Genomic DNA, 24,199 nt, shown 5'->3' with positions numbered 1-24,199 from the left:
CTGTATTGGAGGTGCACAGTACAACAATCCATTAGTTTACATTTTTTGCATGAACTCATTTGGGTAAATTCACATGCATATCTAAGCAGACATGACATTGATATACAGATGTACTCTCTGATGTATTTGTTTTGCGATTACTTCATGAATATCACCTGGGAGTCCACGCCAGGCTGGTTGTTTGATAAGCGCTACACCCACAAATCTTTCAGAAGCGCCGAGTAAAGCTGCAGGCTCAAACAAATCTGTTCCCCTTCTGCTGCGCTACACCTACGAACAGTTACTGCTGACACTTTCTACCAGCGCCCATCAGATATTTGTTAAGGGTTTGTTTTTGACACGAGCGACGTGGCTCCACAGTGTAGTTGTTTACGCGTTCACCTCACGAGTGAAAACTCCCTCGTCAGGTGAATCCCGGGAGAAGGCACAAATGCCTCGTGGGTTGTGTTAGGAAGAGCATCTCCTGTTGAATTCTTCCAATTCACATATGCAGAGCTACCTTCTGTCCCAACCCCGAGTGAACCAGGTAGCAGCTGAAAGTAGCACTTTTTCAGACGAGTAAATACGTCCATGAGCATCTAACTCAGAGGTTGTCAGACTGTGGGTTGCAAAAGTAAGGTAAATTTTTTTCAGGGAAAATAAATAAGAGTTTGCTTATACTACTGCATGTTTATTTATGTAAAATTAAATTTCTTATTGATATTTATTGATAAATATTCACACTTTTTTCAGCATCTCAAGTCAAGAAAACTAGAAAAAGCTGGAGAACCAGAAGTCTAACTGCAGGTGGATTTTTAGATGTAGTACTGGATAGCGTCCTGTAGGTGGCGCATAAAGGCTGCAGAGCAGGCGAGACATGAGGGAAGTACAGTAGGGTCTTGCCTCAATTACATCATCATTATCCCTATCCCTGTAGTAAGCTTTAACTGGAGCACTAATAAAAGACTGAGAAGGCAAAAAATAGAGGCAGCTCACCCTTTCCGTTACCGTTCTCCTCATCCTGCAAACAGAAAGACAGAATTACACATATTAGAGCAAATTTAAAGCGTAAAATTCCTGTAAGAGACATTTATTGTTGTCCTAGTAATTACAAACACATTTGCTGAGATGGTCTTTGGCCGCGTTTAAGAAGTTCTAGATGAGAGAGATCTGATAGCGAGGGGTAAACTTTTCCACATGCACAGAAAGGTCGACATGTGATGCAACGCAAGCGCTGAGCTTTAAAAAAAAAAAGGTTTTACTTTTGGAAATGTGGGAAAAGTTGCTACTTCAGACACTGTCACAAAATTGACCATATACAAAGATTTGCAGGACGGAAACTGGCTGTGCCACATGGAAAATTTTGCAACCAATAATAAAGTGCTTTTTTTTTCATGCCCATTCAGCATTCAACTTTTAGACAAAACTGAGGGGAAAAACAAAAGCTATCACTACTTTTCCAGGCAGGAATGCTACCAAGTGATGATTCGGGGTTTACATCATGTAGTAGAAAGGCCTCATACAGGGCCCTCATACTCCTGATTTAAACACAGACACTTCAGCAGCATACGGCTTCTAACTTTGGCCACAGTTCTCAACCCCAGGTGACCTTTTTCTGAACAGAAACCAAAATGTGGAAGGATGAGATCAACTGTTTACAGCTTTCCTTCACGTGTCGGTGACTTCACTGACAATTTATGCCAAACCTCCTGACACCGACCTGTTTGTTTTCATGAGCTCTTAATGTTGCAGATCCAGCACAGACACTGACTATCTGGTTTGACAATCTGCAGGTGCTCATGACATCACACACACAGCGAGTAAATAAAGGCGGGGACAGTGAGAAACGAGGTGGTGAGATCTGATAGCTGCAGGTTCTCTGATCACCTTCACACACACACACACGCACAGACACACACACACACTAAGCTGAGTGGACAGTTTGTGGGCAGGGGCACAGTGGGCTGACTGCTGCCGGGCTTTATCCTGCGCTGAGTGGGCTCATTCCGGGCTCTGCAGACAATGGTGGAGGGTTTAGAGGCAGAGAAAGGATAGCTGCCGACCCCAGAATAGAACTCATAGCTGGGGACACTCACCACCCGGCCAGTCCTAATTTCACCACATCCGGAAGGAGATGGGAAGAGGTGGACACAAAAGTCTATGCTAGGGATTCTATACATCTGGAAAATTGCTCATCCCTTAATTTATGCGGATGTCTGGCACTGGATTGAAAAGACTCTAAACCTACACAAAAATGCATCCGTATCCATCCTGTTGCTCACAAGGTACATCCCAGTTTTCAGTGATAATAAAACAGCAATTCTTCACTGTATCATCACACTAATAACGTGTTACTTTAATGTAATGTAACACACTTTTGGTCCAAAATTCAGTATTAAGATCAAAGTTACTGGACGGATAGTTATCTGGGGAGGTTCTCAGTCATCCAGGTCATGGAAGTCCGAGGAAAGCGACTGAACTTTGACCTCTCGATCCAAGAAACTTCTCCTTGATCAAATGGTTATGCAGGTACATAAACCCTTCCAAAAACAGTCTCCTCAGTTCCCAGTTCAACGGTGGCAAATATGTGCATTGCTTGGAATTTATTGCTCGTAAGGAAAGAAATGTGACAGCAATGTGCAAAATGTGCCGAGAAACACAAGGCTGGTAGCTAAAGACCACAGACCACCCAAATGTCTCCTCAGAATGAGTGAATTTTGACCAGGTAACAAAAGCAGAGCTGTTTTTCACATCTTCTACTACAGGCTTCAGGATATAATAAATAATAAAAGGAGCTAGCATCTAAAAATAGATCCAGTGTATGTCCTCCCTATCTGAATGAGTACTTTTGTTTATTTCAGCTTATATGTATGGCAATAGCATGACTGCTGTATGCTGTAACTCAGTAACAAGTACTTTGACACTACACAGCGTAAATAAGCAAAGAAATTAAGTAACAAAGAAATCTGTGGTACTGTAGTTACTTCTTTTTTTAGTTCACTTCATTTCACATTAAATAAAATATTGTTTTTTTCCAAAGTGAATAAAAATCAAGTTACATCCTAATAAGAGGAAGTGTCAAGAGAAGGTTGTGAAGACGCTGAAGGGTCCTGTTAGAACCACGACCCAGACGACCTGTGGACCTATAAATCGAGAGCATGAATGAGTCACAGACCCTGTGAATCTGTACTAATTGGACACTAAGAGGTTAATTTGGGAGGTTTCCATGAAGCCTCTTCAGATAAGAACAGAAAGATCTGTGAGTCTAATTGTCCAAAAAACAACATGTGATCCCTTCTGAGGCAGAGGAGACAAGGGCAGAAATGAGGCCAAAGGCCAGCAGTGGGCCTATTGTCTAGGGCTGGCATGGTACGGCCCGGCTGCCAGTGAGTGGTACCAGGATAAGACAACAGATCCCATTCAATTCGTGTTCCTATCAGCAGCTGCTAGATGGTGGGGTGGTATAAAAATAATAGAGGCCTTGTTTCAGCTGGCTCACCCCACCCCAGCCTCCACATCCCTCAATTTCACATCTGGAGACGTTTGCCCCCACACCTCAAACAGCTAAATAACCACTCGGGCTCATTTCCCAACACCAGAACAAGCCTGAATTCACCAGGGACAAAAACAGGCCTGTGAAACAAACAGGAGTAAAATGAAGGTGTTTTTTTAAATTCCTCAAAGTAGTAAAATCTAAGCCCCGGTCCTTGTTCTGTCTCCAGATCTTGTGCCTCTCTACCTCTAACAGCTCGGTTTCTTCGTCTTCTGCTGTCTCTAATCACCCAGGCTTGTTTTCTCCCTTTGTCTTTGTGTACATTTTTTGCTCCGCTCAACCTCGCTGACCCGCAGCCACAGTATGATTGGCTTTATCTCTGAGCTCAAATTGGCTCTCTCCTGAGTTCAGCGAGTTAAAGCTAAGGCCTTCGAAACCCCTTTAAATGCCAGCTAGGATGAAATGGAGACCATGTGTACTATAAAAACAAACACAAAGTACTTTGTGACACTAAGCCCTGAAGCACAACTGGTATTTTTATAACATAATTCAACACTTTTAAACACCTTTAACATTTAAGGCATTTTCTAGTGTTTCAGGGACCTGCAGACATCTGTGACTCTCACCTTGAGGTTAGTGTGCAAAGCGGATTCTGGAGGATAAACGATGAAGTGGCGTAATGTGAAACCGAAACCCTGGGAGTTCTTATGGAGGACCAGCGTCCGGGGACCCTTCCAGCCCATGCCGACCCCCTCCCTTCCCGGCCGGGTCGCCATGGGCGGCCGAGGGTTGTCACCGGCTGAGGAGAAACCATCCCTCCGCCCCTTAGCCTGTAAACACAAAGAGATCTGGTTAAAAACATTACCCCCAGCAGGAAAAGCAATTTTATACGAAATGACTGCAATTTGTCATTTAGTAAGCTGGAATATTTGCTTCTAATAAGATTTACGGGCATCAGAAATGTCAGCAATATCAGTTCTTTCCCATTATTCGTACCAACACTCCAGAAAAACCTGCAGTTGTCCAGATTTATGGCTCACTGGAGAAGCACAAGGTGCCTCTGTACTCAGTGACATTAACTCCGCCGCTGCCGGACCGCTCATTAGCAGCTTCCTTGTGAAGTCCTGTCTGCTAGCCTCTGCATGCCACCCAGCCTCAGAACAATAGTCAATAAACACACCTGGGGGAGGGCAGGGGGGACTATCAGGAAGAGGCCATATCTAGACGGGGCCAAGCGGGAAATGCGGGTATCACCCAGTTCAGACTACAGTGACCTTGGTCTTATTATAGGGAGAGAAGATCCAGGGACTCTGAGCGTGGAGAATAAAGGCAGATTTTCAGCACAGCTCTCTAAATTTCTCATTCCTGCTGCCGAGTAAATAAGTCCGGCAAGCTCAGCTGACAGACACACGTGAGAACTATCACCCGCCTGCTGCCCCATCGACCCACATCTGTCAGTCAAACACAATCACCTGACCAAACAGGCAGGAGTGGGAGCGAGGGAGAGAAGGAAGAAGGGAATCTGAGTGCCAGCTCACAGCTTAAGTCTGCTGCACACATCAAGTCACTGCAAAACTTTTCTTAGTAAAACTGAACTCCCTGCACTCTCACACTCTCCCAAACTTAAATTAAAACACTGTAATGACTAGTCCGACCAAGTCAGCCCGGTCTTTCAGTCACCGTGCCGTGCTTTATTTTGTTTAAAGCTGCAATCTTCTGCATACTGATGGTAAAAATAACTTCTTAGCATCTTACTGATGGATGCTACAGCATAAAAATGCAATGCACTGCAGACAAAAATAACATTTTTAACAGTTTCAGAAAGACAGATTATAAACAGTCGGATCATTTTTCTTCTTAGTAAATGATCATTTAGACAAAAAAAGACATTGATTTGTTTTTCATTAACTAAAGATGAGGGCTGACACTGATACGAGCAAACCAGGAGCTGCACGGGGATCTTAAATCACATTGCGCACATTTTTACGCCTACGCACTGTTTTGGTTAAATCAACGATGAGCTCAGGAGGACACCATATTAAATGATGACATTTTATCTAATCCTACTTGAAGATTAGATTAGATTAGACGAAGTAAATGATGACAGAGGTAAAGGTTGCCCAAATAAGTTCGTACACTGGTTAAATGCTAACGTCATACACTCTGAGAAAGGCTACAGGAGTCTATTAAAAGTAAATGTGATCCACCTCTCACCTACTAACTGTTACATTAATGCACAAAACTGTCAACGGATACAAACAAGTACCACCTGCTTGACCGCCTTCACATTCACCTGGATTTTGCACATTTACTAAGGCATGCGGCAACTGCTGCTGTGATTTGGCACAATATAAATGAAACTGAATAGAATATACATTTTTAATTTGTGCTATAAGCCTTTAACCGTGGCTCAGGGGGTTGGGAATCACATCTGTAACCGGAAGGTCGCCGGTTCGATCCCTGGGCTCTCTGTCCTGGTCGTTGTGTCCCTGGGCAAGACACTTTACCCTACTTGCCTACTGGTGTTGGCCAGAGGGGCCGATGGCGCGATATGGCAGCCTCGCTTCTGTCAGTCTGCCCCAGGGCAGCTGTGGCTACAACTGTAGCTTGCTTCCACCAGTGTATGAATGTGAGAGTGAATGAATAGTGGTATTGTAAAGCGCTTTGGGTGCCTTGAAAAGCGCTATATAAATCCAATCCATTATTTAAAACCCTGCAACAACAGAATTTTTACTCCCCACACAGAATCTTCAGCACATTTGAACTAATTTAATGACTAACAAAAACATCTGTATACTGGATGTTTTACTTATCTTATGATGTTTTTTCCACAGGTTTTATTGATTTAATATGGGATGAACACCCCTGTCAAAGGTCACTTTGTGACATGCCATTACAGCCCCAAAGATACAATAAAGGGTAGGGCTGTTCGATATAACGATATATATCGGATGACGATCTATCGTTTCATTTTACGCTATCTTTTGTTTCGTGGTGTCGCAAAATAAACTGTTTACGGCAATATTTTTTCATCGTTTTGATGGTCACGATAGTGGCTATATTAATTTCTTAAAGTTCTCTCTTTCTCTTATATTTAATATAACCACACTACTGACGGACAAGCACCTGTTTTGTCATTAGCAACAACGAAGGTAAAACCATCACGTGTCCGCTTGTTTATGTTCCACATAAACCTTTCACAATAAAGCTCAAGATCCTGTTGAGACTTTTCAAAATAAACTGAATCACGTGAAAGAGCAGATTATTTACGGATGAGAAGTAAAAAAAGAGCCGCCAGGTACTAAAAAATAAACCTTAGACTCAAACGTTAGAACAGGCTTTTCCCCGCAGCACGCCGTGTAATAAATACTCACAAAGAAAACGGCGGCCGTTACAACTTATGTCTAAAAATGTATCGTTTCATGCATCGGTTAAAACACTCCAGCTACATGCCGCGCAGCTGGAAACACTCCCCGCAAGTCGAGCTGCCCGAGATTCACAGAATTTACAGAAAATGTTACATTTTTGTGATTTATATCGTTATCGGGACGATAGAGTTTTGGTCATATTTTGGTCATATCGCACAGCCCTAATAAAGGGACTTATTTTATGAGTGTACAAGCCATGAATCAACAGAGGCCACAGATGTCATTTTAGGTGTGATTTGATGTGCATGTCACTTGATATGAAAAATGAGTGAATGCTCTGAGATTCAGATTACTCAAACCACACTGAGATATGAGTCAGTGTGCCCTTAAAAGTCGAAATCCTAAACTGTTTTGCGCGTCTTCAGATTCTGTGATTGTGTATGTTGCATACATGTTTTCGTGTCAGTGGGTTAGTATTTCTAGACCACATCATCTAGATGCACACCCCACATTCCGCTTCCTGTCCTCCCGATAAACATGCTTACACACAAGCACAATAACGCGCACAGGCCTGTCCTGGCAAATCTCCGCATGGCCACAGAACAACAGGAAGTGGCAGGCTTAGGGCAGGAAGTGGGGCAGCACTGTGGGGCGGGATAACCCTACAAATATAACCACGGAGAGTTATGGAGGCACTTCCATTCTTCACCCCTCTTTCTCCTTCCTTCCAACCTCTCCTCCCTTCCACCTCTTCTTCCTCTCTCTCCACTTCTATTCTTGCAATGGAAACCTGGCTCTGCCGACATTTACCGCACATGTTCTTTTCCTCTAATTTCACATTCCATCGAGGGAAAAAAAAGAAACCAAAAAATAAGTTTGCACTTATAGGCTACTTTCAGAAACATCAAGATGTTTGCTGGTTAAAACGCTTAAACTTAAAAGTACGAATATAATTTTGATTAATCTTGGCTATTTTCCAAACGATCACAAAAGATTATTTTGGAAGATATGATGTGCACGTTTCACAGACTGTGATATCCATAGATTCTCAAAGCTGGATCTTTAGTCTGGCAGTCTAAACAATGTAAAATAACCCTTCTATTTTCTTAGAGAGGCATGCAGCGAGGCCTATTATGTGAGCCGCATAAAGAGGTGCGTGAGGAAGGCAGGGGAGTGCTTGGAGTGTCAAATTAAAATGATAAAGAAAAAGAAAAGGCCAGGAAAGAAAAAAAAGAGGAAATGAAAGAGCAACAGGGTGAAAGGAGGAAGAGACAGAGTGAATTCCTTGGAGGGCGCGGGTTGATTTTGGACAAGTTGAAACACACACAGCAACTGGCACAGGAGGGGCGGGAGCACAGATAGAGTGAATGAGACGAGAAGGATGAGGAGAGAAGGAGACGCAGAAGGAGGAGGAGTATCGGGCCCCAGCGAGGGACAGGCTCCAGCACGCCGGTTTCGACCACATGGCCCCTCCCGGCGCTGAGAATACTGAACCCTGTGATTACCCAAAACACACAGGGTCTGCCTGGGTCTCTGAGCCAGGAGGACAGTTTCCCACTCTGCAGCTCTGGACTGTGTGGGCTGTGTTTCTGCGCGGCCATTCTGCCGAATCTAGACTCAACCTTTTCCCCCTAAAACAAGACGAACCCCCTCTCATGCCCTCTGAGCATGATTCGACCAGTTTCCTCTGCCACCGCTACCAAAATAAAATTAAAAAACAGTTTAAGCTTGCTGACAGGCCTCTCCGGGACAGGGCATTCGGTTTAACCAACAAGGAACTTGGAAAATTGTATCTGCGGTTTTGCAGTCTAATCTTGACTTCCTACGCAGGCTGGAAGCACAGACGAGGGAAACCTCGCTCCTGTTTTGCTGAGAAAAGAAGACATTTGGTATTTCCTGCCCTGCAAGTGGGAACTTAAACTGTTTCACATTGTTTTCGCCAAAAGAAGTATTACCTGCTGAGGCTGATTAGCAAATAAACTTCAGCGAGTACAGAGAACTGAAGAATCCTGTTATCACCTGTAGATGATGTCATTAAAAAAAAAAGAGTAAAAAAAATGCTTCATTGGAAACAACTGAATATGCAGAAAAGCTTGTAATGTCACACCACAGCTTCCTCCTTTGAGTGAATGTTTAGTGGGTAAAGTGGTGTGCTTTGCCAACACACAGCAGCAGCAGCCGGCTCTTCCCCGAGGACATTTTCCTCCTGATTTCAATTAAGAACCATATAATTAAGATGAAGGACTGATAAGACAAGAAAGGAGCAGCTCAAGGACAACATAGCATGCTGCATCTATAAAATCCAGAGGAAATGTTTGATGTTTAAATTGCGGCGCCAAAATTTTAGAGCCCCATCAGCTTTATTAGAGAATAAAAACGCTATAAATAAACAGCGGGGGTGGTAATCTCCCCTGAAATCCCGTAATAAAGGATTTTTGAGTCTTAAGAGGCTTTTCTAGGACATGACAATATTGTAAAGCTGACGGCATAATCGTCGGGAACAGCGTACGTGTAGGGTAGCACACGTCCACACAGACACACACTCTTGTCCTCGCTCCATCCAGAGGTAAAGCAGTTCAGAGGAATGCAGTGACTGTCAGGGAGCCCGGCTCCTGCTAAAACCCCAGCAGGACAGAACAATAATGCTCTTTTAAACAGCTGAGAGCTGCAACCTGTTTGAAAAGTGGAGCTTTGCGGCTGTTACAAATGCTGACGAGCCTTTAATCCCGATGGTCATAGCTGTCTGCGTCCGCAGCCCGGAGCCGAGCTGCCAAGAGGGAACAGGAGAGGGGACGGCGCGAAAAAAAGCCAAACCATCTCATCCTGATAATTCCTGGACTCACCGGCCACACACAGAGAGCGCTCCCCCACCTCTGCACCTCCACGAGCATCCTATGTCTCACAAATGTGTGACGTGCACGTGAATATCCACCTTTACTCTCTTAAGGAAGCCGGCGGATTCTGTAATTTATATAACAATATGTTTAAGGGGCCATACTTGCGAACGTGTGTGAATGCAGAATGTTTGCTGAAAAACCAGTCCAGCCCCACAGTCCAGTCCAGTTCAACCAGGCCAACAGGTGATGATGCAATGTCTGTTAAACAGGGTTTTTTTCTGTTGAATAGCAAAACATGCCTATTTGTCCAAGTGAAACCTGCATCACTGGTAGCAGTGAAGTTCATTTAAGCTATTTTAATTCAATCCAAGGCCTAGAATCATTTCCAGGAGGAGCGGTTTTAGAATAACTTTTACAGCATGACTTGATAGCTGAGTGGGCAGCAGCACATGGCAGTTAGTCTGTGACGTGGGTTTAAATCTGACCAGGGACTTTTTATCCTCGCTGCCTCGACTTTTTGCTTTAGCAAAGAGGTGAAAGTGCAACAAAACACTGCACTTTATCACACTTTTACATGACAGATTTTCACCTTTACAATTCGTGAGGGTGTTGCGGTCGTGCCGGCAGCTGAACGTAAAGAAAAAAAATGCAAAAAGAATTGAATGCGCCAATCCTGTGATCCCTCAAACGCAATAAATCTCAACGATAATAAAGCAGAACAAGATACCAGACGTATGATGTGCCAGAGAGATAATAGAAGTGCATATTTCAACTTAAAGTAACAGATAGAGACAGCTAGGTGCAACTGCTCTTCCTCCCCCTCTCCTAAAATGTAAACAGTGTACAGTGTCTGTTTGTCCCAGCTGTGTCCGTACAGCCTCTCCTTTTCCTCCCCCCACACTTACATTCCTCATTATGGCATTTTTTAAACTGTGTCAATGAGTCTGGGGGAAGCGGATGATGAGAACCATTAAAAAAAAAAAAAAGCAGTGAAAAAAGATGTGATATTCCACATAAATGATCACGGTTAAATGAGGAAGTAATGGCCTGAATTCTGAGGGCATTTGGGACTTGGGGGTGGGGATGCACAGCTGTACAACTGCGTGACACCTCGATCAAAGTGGTACTTAGAAGCCACCTTAAACTGTGCTTAGCCAGTAATTAGCTCCTAGGAGGAAGAAAAGGGTCAATATGCAAGCCATTCCTAATCCAATGGATGGAAAACGTGAGTAAGCTGGGAAATATTTTTATTTGCTAAATGTAGCTTATCTGATCTTAAATTCATAATTCTAAGTATATTTTTGTTCAGAATTAACAAGTCCACAACAAATTCAATAATCCGGTGTGTACGTGGTCTTTGCAGGCCAACTGCAGCTAAAAGCCACCTTGACTGTAGGTAAAAACTACACTTTCTTAATTATATTGATCCACTCAAAGAAGTCTAAACAAAGTGTGCCTGCCAAAACAAAAGAGCCTGAAGGCAACACAGGCATTTCTCCAGAAACTTTAAAGAATCTACCAACAGCTGAGGGGTTAACCGGCTCCAAACAATGAGTACAGTTACAGAGAAGCATTGCTGACATGCATGACTAATTGCACACAGCGGTTTCTGGAGAGTATTGCTGATATCATTGTTTGCTGTGTTAATTCTGGAGAACCACAAAAGTCACCACGAGCACGACAAAAAACATCTCCGATGTCTTGGAGTGTAAAGTGGCCGAGGATTTAGCAGGAAGTATGTTAAATAAGCAATCTGGTCAATTCATTTGACAACAGAAAAATTTATGAGAAACTATTCAAACAAGCAATGTACAGTTTTAACTGATAAATCTTATTTTTAAAAACAGATAAAACAGGAAATTCCTACAAATTTCACATCTTGCTATTAGAAGCTGTGATGGGGATCAATACATTGTTGGAAATCCTCATCAAGTTATCTAGCTAAAGCATTTAATTTGGACTCAACTTGTCATTTAACAGCAGCCACTGACTGATGCTTTTAGCCACAGTCACCACATCTTAACGTTAGATGGGTGAAGACCAGTGACCCCTTCTTACCCTGGGCTGATGAGAGCTCTGGCTGTGCCCAATAGGCATGGCAGGTGGCGAAGTGGGTGGCTCCGAGGTCGTGCCTCCACGTAGAACCGCCAGCCAAATGCAACGAGGTTCAGGGGAGCTGCAGTCCACCCCCACCGGGTTCTGGAAGCTCCAGTCAGACCCGGCTGGCGCAGGACACGGGAGCATAGCAGCGGGCATCGGAGCGCTGAGTTTGGTCAGATCCGCATCGCTCGCCACCAACATGGGCTGCACACACTCAAGCACCAACACAAAGTCCTGGACGGTGTCCAGACACAGACCTACAATCGAGCCAAGACAGGGTGGCTGCTTTTAGTGTCTTCCGATTCTCCAGTCATTTAACTTCACGCCTCCTGGCTCCAGTCCATTGCTGCTGCTGCTGAGCCTCGGGAAAGTTTAATCCAACAAGTTACACATCACAGCCTGACGCTCCTGACCTCCATCGGTCAGCTCTCCAAGACCCTCATCCGCACTATTGGGGGGTTCAAACCAGAGGAAGAAAAAGGCAGCAGATAGAGGAGTGTGTGTGTGGTGCAGGGATCAGAGGTAGGTCTGGTTTCACTACAGACACACACACAGAGACCAACTGACAGCAGCCCTCCTGTCGGTGTCCAGTGATGTTCTGCATTCAAAGCCACTCTGTCCACCCCCCAAAACACACAACTGCTGTCCCAGAGGGCTGGATCTTCTGTCTCTCCTCCCTCCCACTGCCCCCACTCTCTCCTTTCACCCTCCCTCTCTACCTCTAGTGCCAGACAAACTTCATCTCTCTCTCATCTTAATCCCGAATGTTTACTTTATCACAGCGACCATCAGCTACTCGATCTGTTGCTTTTCTGTTGCTTCTCCTCTTTTGCTTTCTCTTTAGTCCTTGTTTTTGTTACTCGGACTGTATCCAGACAGTTACTGACTCCTTCCACATGAACCGGTCTGACTGTCATCAGTAAACAAACACCTGTGCACTGTAAAGCGGAACTCTTGAAGCCATACGTTGGGAAAAACCGAGAGCGGGTCAGCTGTTAACAGTCCAGGTGAAGAGATCTCCTGTAGGGTTGCTGCTGGTAGGTTAAATCCACGTTGGATCCTTCCTGTGCTGCACGTGTGCTGCACATATGTGTGTGTGAGCGACACAAACACAGTGACAGAGCTTTGGTCCCGCTGCTAAACTCCACAAAAGCCAGCCCTGCCTCCACCGCCTCCCCTCCACTCAAAGGGGAGAGAAAAGAGAAAGAGGCCAATTTGCAGCACAAAGAGAGAGGAAAAAAAAAAACATTTGCGGCTGCTATGCTTAGTCTTCTACTCCCTTTTTCTTATAGTTAGGAGGGGAAAACACAGAGGAGGGAGAATGACAATGAGAGAACATGGAAAAAAGCTGCCAAAGACAGAGAAGGAGAGCAACGGGCGCTGCTGTGGTTGTAAAAGCTCTGAAAATAACACGGTCGCTACTGGATGTCAATATGACCTCTTTGTCAAGCCTATACTCCCACTCTCACGTGCAGACACACTCCTTCCCAGAGGATCCACCCATATACAACACAGTGACACCTAAAAACCACTAAATCAGTCAGGGGTGAGTTCTCACCAAACAGCCAGGCGTCCAGGGTACGTGCGAGAGCGGCAGACAGGTAACCATGTTGTTGTTACAGACAGCCAACGTTCCCCTCCGGTTGTCGTCACTGTTAACCTGCCGAGCATCCGTTACCGATGAGGTTAGACAGGTTTCACCTGCCGAACAGCGGGGCAAGTTCCAACTCGACTGGAGAAGGCCGTCATCCGCAAAAAACACCGTACCCTCTGGATATGTCGCACTATGCCAACAAGAACACACACTGCAGGCTTTGATAGTTTATACTCACTGAGGAGGTGATAAATTAACGAGTCTGTTACTTTCACAGGCAGAAACATACCCCAAGAAGAGTGAATAATAGTGGCGTGTCCAATAAAAGTACCAAAAAATATAAAACACAGTTAATATAAAATATGAACTCAAAGTGTTTTGGTGTCATCTAGCACTTTAATATGATATCCTGCGTTTCTCTTCCGTGTGGGTCACTTTTTCTTTTTTTTGTTAATCTTGTGCAAACACACAAGGATGTATACATGTGCGTTAGGAAAATATGTTACATTTACTCCAGGAAGTTAAGATATTGTGCAATGTGAGGCTGCAAATGCAAGGCTGAAAAATGAAGCAAATCTGGAAAGGCTAAAGATACTTCCTTAACTGTGAAGTTAACGTCTCCCTTCTCTACATCTCTACTTACCAATTTAAATTTCATTATGGTGTAAAATTATGCAACATTGAGTGACAGGACAACAGTCAGTCAAAGTCTACACGCCAGTTTTGGTGAATGAAATTCAAGCAGTTTAGTTTCTGTGCATCATTCTTTCACAAGTATCTGTGTGATGCTAATCGCTTTGCTAATCAAGCTAGCTACGCTCTCATCCAGATGTGATCACTTCGAGATCCCTGCAGTGGTCCTGCGTTCAATACAACCATGTTTTATGCGCAGTCTGTGGGATCAGTCATTGAATGATGTAAAGAGTAATTTATTTACAATAAAACTGATTTACATTATGGGAGATCTTTGATCAAGAGTCCAGAATGTTATAATTGGCCTGCAGTCACCCACATATCACTCGCAGGCCATGCTCTTCATGTTCTCAATTTTGCATTACAGCAAACATTGGAAAGGCTTTAAAAAGCTTTTTTATTAATAAGCTCCATGTATTTATACACAGCATGCAAACATCTGATCTTGTTCAATTTTTTGCATGTTAGCAACAGGCCTATTAAAGCAGCAAGGCGCTTGCACTGCATGACTGATATGCATCCTTAATAGTTGCTTCTAATTCGTACGTCATCATAATAACGAACCTCATTTTTATGGGCGTCACACATTTTCTATTTTTCTACTTCCAAGAGTTACATAGTGGCTCTTTTAATGATCTTTCCTGCAAAAATAACAAACTACATTGAGGTGGATCCACACCTCACTTTATCCCCAGTTAGTTTATTGAGTCAGTAGACTTTCACTTACACACACAGGCACACACACACACACAGAAACCAGTTACATGTGAATACAAAAGGCTGGTTTTCTTGTGCACATGCATACACACAAGCACATGCCACATGTCCCACTGAGTCACTGCTGAGTATAAATACACTAGGCTATGTAATTATGGTTCCACTTAAAGTCAGAAGGCTGTGGCTGTAGGGGGGTTTGTCTTCTCTCTGTGGTTCAGACCAGAGCTTCGGGTTCAATGCACCACCCGGAACCGCCCTGCTGGATCACCATGGGGAGGTCCGATTCATCACCAGGAGGGGGAGATGCGAGAGAAAGAAAAAGCCAGACGGGGATTTAAAATCTGCATCCATTTCAAAGCGGCAGCACTGAGGTGGGATTTCATATGGCACTTTTTACAATAACAGTTAGTTTTAGTGAGGCGGGAGGAGTGCCTAATTTGGAAACAAAAGGTTTCTGGCTGTCTCACACCCTCTCTTTCTCTCGGTCACCCTTTCATGAACCATGACGGCACTTACAAAAACAGGAGGTTAAGTGAGAAAAAAAGAGAGATGGCTGGCAAAAGAAAAATGAAAATAAAGGCATTGAGTTACAGTTTATCTGATGTGAGCCACACGTGAGGAGCTCGAACAAAAGCACATGGTCTACTGGTTAGCCGAAACATGCCCGAGCAGGCAGACATCACCTGCATATGGGCTTAATTTAAATCATAACAGCATACCTTTTTTTATCTAACTTGTAACGATTTGAATGCTCAGTAAACAGCACTCGAGGTTTTTTCTTCCCCCCGTTTCTTTTAGATCTTAACCTGGGAGCGCAAAACTCCTGGAAATGTCAGGAAATCAAAGCCCGACATGCACCGCAGCTCTCAGAGGAGCGACGTCTCTGCCCCTCACTGCTCTCCGACAACAAACACATCTGTGGAAAGTGAAAACTGCCCGCTGGTGTAAGGGACAGATTAGTCTGGCGATATGTTTTAATCCCTCTCATAGTCGGATCATGACAGTGAGCCAACCGATTAACACACAGTGGCCTCCCTACCCTTTTTGTTTTCCCCACTGCAGCTTCCTCGCAAAGCAAAACAAAAGTCTGTCTCTTCTCTGCTGCATCTACAAAACAGAGCTGTGATGAGGAGAAAAAAGGCAAGAAAGAGCAGAGTGAAGCCATTCAGAGTGCTGACTGAGCGCTTGGTTGGCCTGTCGCTAACAAACCGCGCTGCAGACACAACCGTAGGGTGTCGTCTCTAAACACAGGCTGCAAGAAAAGGCACAAAAAGGGTCAGAAAAGGACAGACGGGGTTTGATGCTTACAATGACTGACACAACAAAGACAATACATAGATAAAGAACTTTAATATCATTATAATCTGACGTCTGGAAACCCTTGAGGAAAATCCCGTCGCCTCTGGTGAGACAAACTCCGGTGACGCACTCAACATGTGCCAGGAAAGGCGATAAAGGAGCCCACATGAGTTATCTGTGTCATCACACTGGAAACTAAGGAATGATTCAGATTTTACCACAAATATATGCCCGATGCACCGCCACGGTTACCAAGCTCCGAGGGGGTCCCCCAAGATGAGTAACAAACAAATCAAAGCCACACTTTTTCCTTAAACAAAGCTGTTTGTCTTTTCCATTTTCCCACCAAGAATTGGGGACTTTTGTATTTGCCTTTGTGCTTTAAGAAAACATTTAAAAGAGTGTTCACAAAGCGGCTGTGAAAAACTTTTCTGTGCCTCAGTATTTCTTAGGTTTAACTAAATATAATCTACAGTTATGAAACATGAGGCTATTTTAATAAAAGAATGAGTGAATAAAAGTTTTGTTAGAGCACATTTCACATGTAGCGGTTCAATAATTGGCTCTAGATGGCATCAGCATGGAGTCGATTTCTCCGTCTAGACAGACATTAAGCGTAATCTGCTGAAGTGGATTGTACAAAAGCAAGCGCTTGTGTGAAAAAAGGGGATGTAGCTGTTTTAAGATGGTTAATTTTAACTTTAATCTCCAGTAAATCCCCATGCCATGGAACCTATAGGCCTTTGTAACAGCATTCATGATGTAGTGAGCAGACAGCAGACACTAGAGGGCAGCTGCAACCCAGGGTCTAAAAGCAGATGGGTGGGGGGAAAAGCCCAGAGGGCACTGGGCCGCAGGGGATAGAGCAAAGGGTGATGAGCTACAAGTAAATGTAAAGTTTTACAACAATAGGTGGCATGAGTGTGTGCCCAGGGCGAGGAAGTGCAAGAAGCCGACCTATAAGCCGTTATCTGCGATTCGTGGTTGTAAATGAGTTACAAATGGATAAGCTCGGGGTGGGAGACTGTGGCTGGACATTAGGGAGGTCACACCTGTTGTGGTCTCTGTTGTGCGAAGCTCTGAGACGATAGCAGGTGCAGAGCGAGACGAAACGTGCAAGGGTCAGATATCTAATCAACACACAGCTGAGGTGGTACCGGGGTGGTCTAACCCTCCCTGACTGGCCAGAGGACTTTTACAACAACAACAACAACAACAACAATGCATGACTCAAATCTGCAAACCAGAAGAAGCGTCTTCTGTGTTAAACCCACTGCATTATGCATGCACTCCACATGACATCAGCCCAAGTGAGCTGGCTGAGAACTGAAATATCAACTCTTTAGTCACCTTTTCCCGCCCACTCACTCACACACTTAAGATATTATTAGCTCCATGAAGCTAATAATGTACAAGAAGTCTGTAATTACTGATATGAGTCAAGCTTTTAATCTGAACCGACATTACACTGCTTTAAAAACAGGCCACAAAAAGATTATTTCTATAATTAACCAGGTTAAGATTAATGTCTGTTTAGTCCCGAAAATAGTAAAAAAACATTGATGCCCAACAGCGTGAAATCTGAAGCTGTGGTGTATCATAACGGAAGTCTTACAAAACCTGCCAAACCAGTGAATCTTTGGCTTTCAGTGTTATAGCATGTCACTCTTTTACTGCAGTGTTAATCAACAATCATTCGGCTGGCTTAACACATCAGATAAGTTGATAGTAACAACACAATCTCAATTAGGGACCTAAATCACAGGTAATCATTTAGCACTGATAATAACTTCTTAAATCATTTAACTAGGTGGACTAGGACTCCAGCTTCCCAAATGTGACAATCTGCTCCTTTTCACAAGAATTGATTCATTAATTCAATTTATATGATTCATTCATATAACCCATTTTTTGGAAATTACAACACAAAAAATGTGCCTATTGTGCTACTTCTGCCACAAGGGAACGCTGGGATACATGAGTCAGCCCGCCGGCCTACAAAGCATCTACGTGGACAAAAATGCCCGATACAGAGCAGGAAGCAGAACACGAAAGGGTGGGGGCTTTGACAGATGTTGGAGAGCGAACACCGGGGTAAAGCGGGGGAAACTTGGAGGGAATAAAAAATGAGGACAGAGAGTGATCTAAAGCAGAAGCAAGAGTCAGGAAGTTGAAGAGAGCAGATGGAGAGGAGACAGGAGAGGACGATTTAAACATCTGGGCTCAGACAGCGGCGGCGCAGGCGCGTATTTACGCAGAGACGCACTCTAAATACCTCCTCTATTGTTTCATTTAAATAACGCAGCACATAAACGACGACAGTCCAGACTGCACGGCTGGAGGCTAAACCACAAAAATGTCACTTCTTTGCTCAATCAAGCTAATTAAAGGCTAAGAAATGAATCCATTAACAGACAGTCTGCTGACAAATGATTAAACACACTAAGAGATGTGTAAGTGAGTGTTGAGAATAATCTATCCTATGGATTTTTGCCCTGTTTTCCAACTCGCGTTCCAAAAACGTGCACATCACCTCTTCTTTTAACAGAATTCTGGGATTGCTTGGGAAGAGAGGTGTACTCTTTAAAGCAAATAAATACTCAAGAGTTTGGGGACTCCTCTGGTATAGATTTTTTAAATAAGTCGTCAAATTCTGCTAATGAGTAACAGGTTTGGGTTGCAGGCAGGCAAACTGAGCACATGGACAATATCTTGGTATTGTCTTGAAAAGCATGCTGGCGGAATTGCAGCATGTATGTATCATTCAGCATTAATGCTGCCTTCACAGATGTGCAAGTAAGCCATGAAAACCCCTAAAAATAATCTCAGGCACACAGTAAGTGTCACTGTTTCTGAGTGTGTTTGAATTGCATCGCTTACGATAAAAGAACCAACTATTCATTGACATGGTTTTCAAAAATGCTCCTGGATCTATAAAATGATTTTCCTGTAAACAGCCTGAATATCAAAACCATCCACAGGCAGTTTACAAGATTCAGATTATCTGAATCTTTATTTAATCCCCATATATAGTTGTGTGAATGCCTCTTAAGTCTTCCACAGTGATGAACTTCTCCTCCAATTACATGTAACGTCCTCAGCTCCACTGGGATGATCTTCTTCATGTTGTTGGCCGGTGTTTTGTTTTAACATGACACAATCTTTGCAGGCTTTTGCTCTCCCCGTCTGAACTTTGTTGGACGGGCTTTCTGGAAGCAAATTCAAAAAGTTTCAACATCTGATAGTGTCGCATTTATACTTCTCAAATTTAATGGGTGGGTCTCTCGTGGCTATAAATTTTTCATAGCAAGGAGAGACCCGCAGGCCATATTGCATGGGATCAAACCTGGATGTATGAAGGAAAAGATGGTTTCTATTTGTGCATGTGATAAAGAGCGATGAAGCATACAGGCAAAACACACACACACACACACACACACTATGACATACACTAAGTGGAGAGACGGTGCTCCACTTTAACCTAATTAACGAGAAGTGGCTCCTCTAGTCGACTGCATGTTTTATGTTCAGGTCACTTCGATAATAAAACGGAACTAAAATGAAGAAGAAGCTTCGTCTCTTACTGGATATTTCATGCATGCATTAACAGTTTAACTTTTTGTGTCCGCTTATTTTTAGTGAAGGGTGAGAGGGAATGGCATGTTAAATAGATGATAATTACAGCTCAAAGTTGCCATGAATACTATCAAGTTGCCTATGTTTGACCTTAATAGTTACTATAGGTCTGAACTTTAAGACTCTCAGACTGTAAAACCACTTGGCTCATTTTAAAGAGCCAGGTGTGAATGCTAGATCCTTCCTCTCTTTTCAGACATGTCTGAAATCTGGAAGTCTGAAAACGTTCCACCTTTTGATGCATGAAAGATGTGTGACGGCCGAGCAGTCACCAAGAACGCTTAAATCAAAACACACTGGTTCCTGCTAAAGATCTGCTCTCTTTCCACGGTGTTTTTAGTCATGTCCCATCCCCTCACGCTTAGCCAAAGAACATGAAACAAAGAGGACCGAAACAACAGCCACATCCTGCTGCTTCTGAAAGCCACTATGAGGCGACGGCTGGGTTTTATCAGGTAAATTCCCAGCTGTACCGTATAACGAGTCTTCTGATACTGACGGGATCTATGACGACATCTGGCAGAGAGCTAACTTTGCTCCTTGCACTGTATTCCCCACCCCTCACCGCTCCACTGTACTGACCACAACCGCTGGGAGCAATCAGAGCGTCACGTCGGAGCTCCACTGCAGTAAGATGCCCTCCCTTGCTACCCCTCCCTTCTTTTTCCCCTTTTTCCCTTTTCTTCTCTTTCTTTCCTGGTTGTTTTCAGAAGCAGGCCTCAGCAACAGAAAACCACAGGGCTCCAGCAGGCCTTTTGACTCTCTCCACCCCCCTCGCCCGCGTTTGGAAGAAGCGCGGCCGTACTTTGAGCCCCCTCTTCTCGGTTGCTTCCCTCTTCAGACCCACATGTATATATTTAGCTCATCTCTGCTTCTGTATAATTAACAGATGAAAATTATAACTTTGGGACTCGGAGATGACGTTGCTGTTCTCCTTGGCTGAAGCTGAACTTAAGCTTCAGCCCTAGGGGGGACAAAAACCAGGCGGCGGTCCAACATGTGGGGCGTGGTGGAGGCGATGCTAAGCCAGGTTGGGAAACTGAGCGAGGCAGTTAAAAAAGAAAGAGAAAGACGACTGCAGAAAGGAGTCAGAGTGTTTATTAGAGCTAGCGAGATGGCCTGCTTGACTGCCTCCATCAGCCCTGGAGTTTCCATTTGTGGTCATCTGGTTCTTACATTCCTGCCATGCACCACCGCTCACACCACGCCGAGGAAGTCTCCATCACTAAGTTCACACAGGACTGTACAATCCAGCAATTCTCAAAGCTGAGTCTGGGGTGTAGAGTAGCCATTTAGGGAGCTCTCAGAGTAGTGAAGAATAGTTTAAGTTAATGAAAGCTTTTCTTATGTTTGGGTCTCACAGATGGAATCTGATCACCTGGAATCTGTGGGTTACGTCTGGGTATTTGGGGATGTGAAAATAGTTTTAAAGACTGCTTTTGCAGATGCACGAGTACACTGATGCAGCTCTTAACCCAGCTGGACAAATTCCCACTGTCTAAAAGTTCAGTAAGATTTTCCAATATTTCACATAGACCATCTCAAATTAAGATCAGTGTTGTGATTCACATGACTCTCCACGGGCTCGCAAAGTCTCTCTTTAACAGTGTACGCATGATGCCACCGGGCAAAAGATAGCAACTGCACGTAATCAATTACTACAGTTTAAAGGAGTTTGGAGGCAGACACATCAATTCTTCCCTTTTTCAATCTAGTCAAATCTGAAGCACAGCCAAACGCATGTGATGCAGAGGTCAAGCGAAACTTGCTAGGCGTGATTTTTCTGGCAGTAACTTCAGCTTCTGTTCTCACTTTGAGATAAACCTGGTGATCCTCAGATTAAATCCAAAGGGGCTTTTGCAAACCATCTCTTCTCTTCAGCATTCCCCAGCAGAGCAGAGATGCTCTGCAGATACTGACTGGCATGTTTCGAATACAGGGCGATCGTCCCACGCTATCACTTCATCTGCTCCTTCCTGTTGACTGTGATGTAAAACCCTGTTTAGTCCTAATATTCGAGCAGATCCCAAAGGCACTGCCCTTTTGAGCGCGCCGAGCAACGATGAGATCCATATGCCAAGCTGATGATGCTATGTCTGCATCTTTAACCTCTGTCACTCTGTATTAGCAGCCTTTTAATGCAACCCAGAGACTGTTCACCCTGCAGAAATAAACTGTCCTTTTGTAGCCTCATGACTTCTATCACCTCAGAAAAGAAGGTCAAATTTGCCACCTGAAGGAAATTAGGCTCGCGCTTGTATTCTTATTTTGCTTAGCTAATGGGACGCCTGGAGAGGCCTCCAACTGTTAACACAGGAATCATACACTCGCATATGTTTTCACTCTGTTATTCGGATTAAAGACACGTTGCCATTGCTTATAGTGAAGAGGAAAGTTAACAGAAACACACTGGACTGTTAGTTTTCACTCTGTAAACTCAGGGCGGTGGGTGGGTGGGGGGGTTGGATATACAAGAACTGTACAAAAACAAACCCTTCATGGCAAAAACCTACATGTGAATACCCGCTGCTTTAAGGATGACATTCTGCTCACAGACGGCACATACAGACAGAATTGAAAGCAGCGGCGGCAGCAGAGTATCCTGAAAGGAGATGCCCAAAGAAGGAAGCAGAGAGGGGATCAAAGCAACGAGCGATTCACAAGGAAATGAAAAAACAAGAAAGCTTCAAATTCGGAAGAAGCCAGAGAAGAAGAAAAAAGTACTACTCTATTAATAAGAACTGTGACACACACAGTCACACACAGAGAGGGAAAAAGACCAACAAAGAGTAGAGAAGAGAAGGAAGCCGGAAGAGATACGAGTGAGAATAATGAAGCTCAATGTGTGCAGAGTTAGAGTTGAGTTTGAGTACATCTGAATTCATGCAAACCTTCAGCCAACAGAACACAACTGCTGTGTATTTGCCTGAGCAAGTAAGGCTTCACATCAGCCTAGAGACTGATCAGCGACCCCCTTTTAACCCCAGGTTGCTAGGGAAAAATGTCTATTTCCTGCACAGCTGGTGAGTGGTTGTTGGCTGATGCTATGTGAAATAGGTCACAAAGAGATATACAGTCTGGAAAACCTCCTTGCCATTGCTTTGGTTGCAAAAAGACTGCCAAAGTTACCTGTCGTTTGCATGGAAAATGCCAATTTATCTGCAAACATTCTTTCACCAGTTGTTAATACAAATTTTTCCCTAGCGGCGGCAGTTATCAGGGAGTCGCAGAGGTGACCATATCCCAGCAAACTAAATGTTGTGCTCTACTCTTCTTATGCTCATGCTTTCTCAAAAATTTAGTCCATATCTGGTAATCATTTTTGATTTCACCTTTAGTTTGGCGCCTTTGATTTTAAGCTTTTAAGCTTTTGTGTCTCACATTCCTGAGCCACATTCCTTAGCTTGATTTCACTTTCAAATCAAATCCATATATCTGGATTAAATATGGGTTTCTTTGCTCTAAATTTAAAAGAAAGAAAAATAAGGGACCCAAATTTTTTAAGTTTGCAAACTCCATAGTGTAGTAGTTTACACTTCCACCAGACAAGGATACACAAACCCCTCAATGTTAAATTAGGACGGGCATCTGGGATAAAAACTTTCCCAAATCAAACAAGAAGGTACAAACTGTAGTGACCTCCTTGTAAATAAGGGTCTGTAACAGCTGGTCACCCATCAGAATCAGCTGATTCTTTCTTTACAATACTTTTAGCATATCTAATGATATTTAAGAGAATATGAATATTTTGGGAGGTGTAGGTTGAAATTTGCTGCTTTTCGATTAGCCTTAGTTGTCCCAGCTTTCTTTGACAGATTGGCAGCCTGTCTAGGATGTACCCCACCTCTTACCTATAGCAGCTGGGATAGGCTCCAGGCTCCCCACAACCCAAAACCATCACCCTGAAGTGGATAAGTGGAAAAAAGGATGGATGGATGTCAAAATTTGAAGCTAAAACTTGGATTTTTTTTTTAGCAAGGATGTTTTTTTCTCTTCTGACTGTAGTTTCTTGTTAAGTGTTGAAACCCGAATACAAGCAGCATCAAGCTACTGATTTAAAGCTGCACAATAACAAAGTGAGACAACATCTCAGAGTAATGTTACACACAAAACCAGCAAACCAAATAAATCGTATGACTAGGATTATCCATTGAGAGAATCTAAGCGAATATGTAAACAGAGACGATGTTGTGCTCAACCACCAGGCATCAGGAAAACCACAGCGCTTTATCTTTTCCCAGCATCCTTAGCTCATTAGCCTCCTGATAATCTCTGTCCCATGATTTCACCAGACTGTCAAAACAGCCTTCCCGTCTGAGACCGCTTACAAATAGCACGAAACACACCGTTGCTGTTGTTGTTGCGCGTGCATGCACACTGCAGCACTGCGGCCTGGGATGTTTGGGAAACAGAGATAGAGGTTAGTGAGTCAGCGCTCAACCTCCGATGAAAAAAAACAGCGATCTACCGTGTGTGTGACCTG

General features: G+C 43.7%; 1 protein-coding gene across 13 annotated transcripts in view; it reads right to left on the bottom strand.

The window, feature by feature from the left end:
* arhgap23a (Rho GTPase activating protein 23a) overlaps positions 1 to 24,199 on the bottom strand; it is a 66,239-nt gene that overhangs the window by 21,282 nt on the left and 20,758 nt on the right. For 4 of the 13 annotated variants that reach the window (XM_004552365.5, XM_004552366.5, XM_076883377.1 and 1 more), the window contains exons 1-3: positions 11,736 to 12,923; positions 4,099 to 4,302; positions 976 to 1,000 (exon numbers count right to left, since the gene is read on the bottom strand). In XM_004552365.5, the coding sequence (XP_004552422.1) occupies positions 976 to 1,000; positions 4,099 to 4,302; positions 11,736 to 11,978 (472 nt within the window). In that variant the 5' untranslated portion in view covers positions 11,979 to 12,923. Of the gene's footprint in view, positions 1 to 975; positions 1,001 to 4,098; positions 4,303 to 11,735; positions 12,933 to 13,335; positions 13,402 to 24,199 lie in introns of those variants that run through there. The other 9 variants (XM_004552363.5, XM_076883375.1, XM_004552369.2 and 6 more) reach the window with 7 other exon arrangements.

Source organism: Maylandia zebra, linkage group LG4 (genome assembly GCF_041146795.1).
Source record: "Maylandia zebra isolate NMK-2024a linkage group LG4, Mzebra_GT3a, whole genome shotgun sequence".
NCBI classification, from domain to species: Eukaryota; Metazoa; Chordata; class Actinopteri; order Cichliformes; family Cichlidae; genus Maylandia; species Maylandia zebra.
Note: the sequence above shows the minus strand (reverse complement) of the source record. Positions and strands in the feature narration are given on the sequence as shown.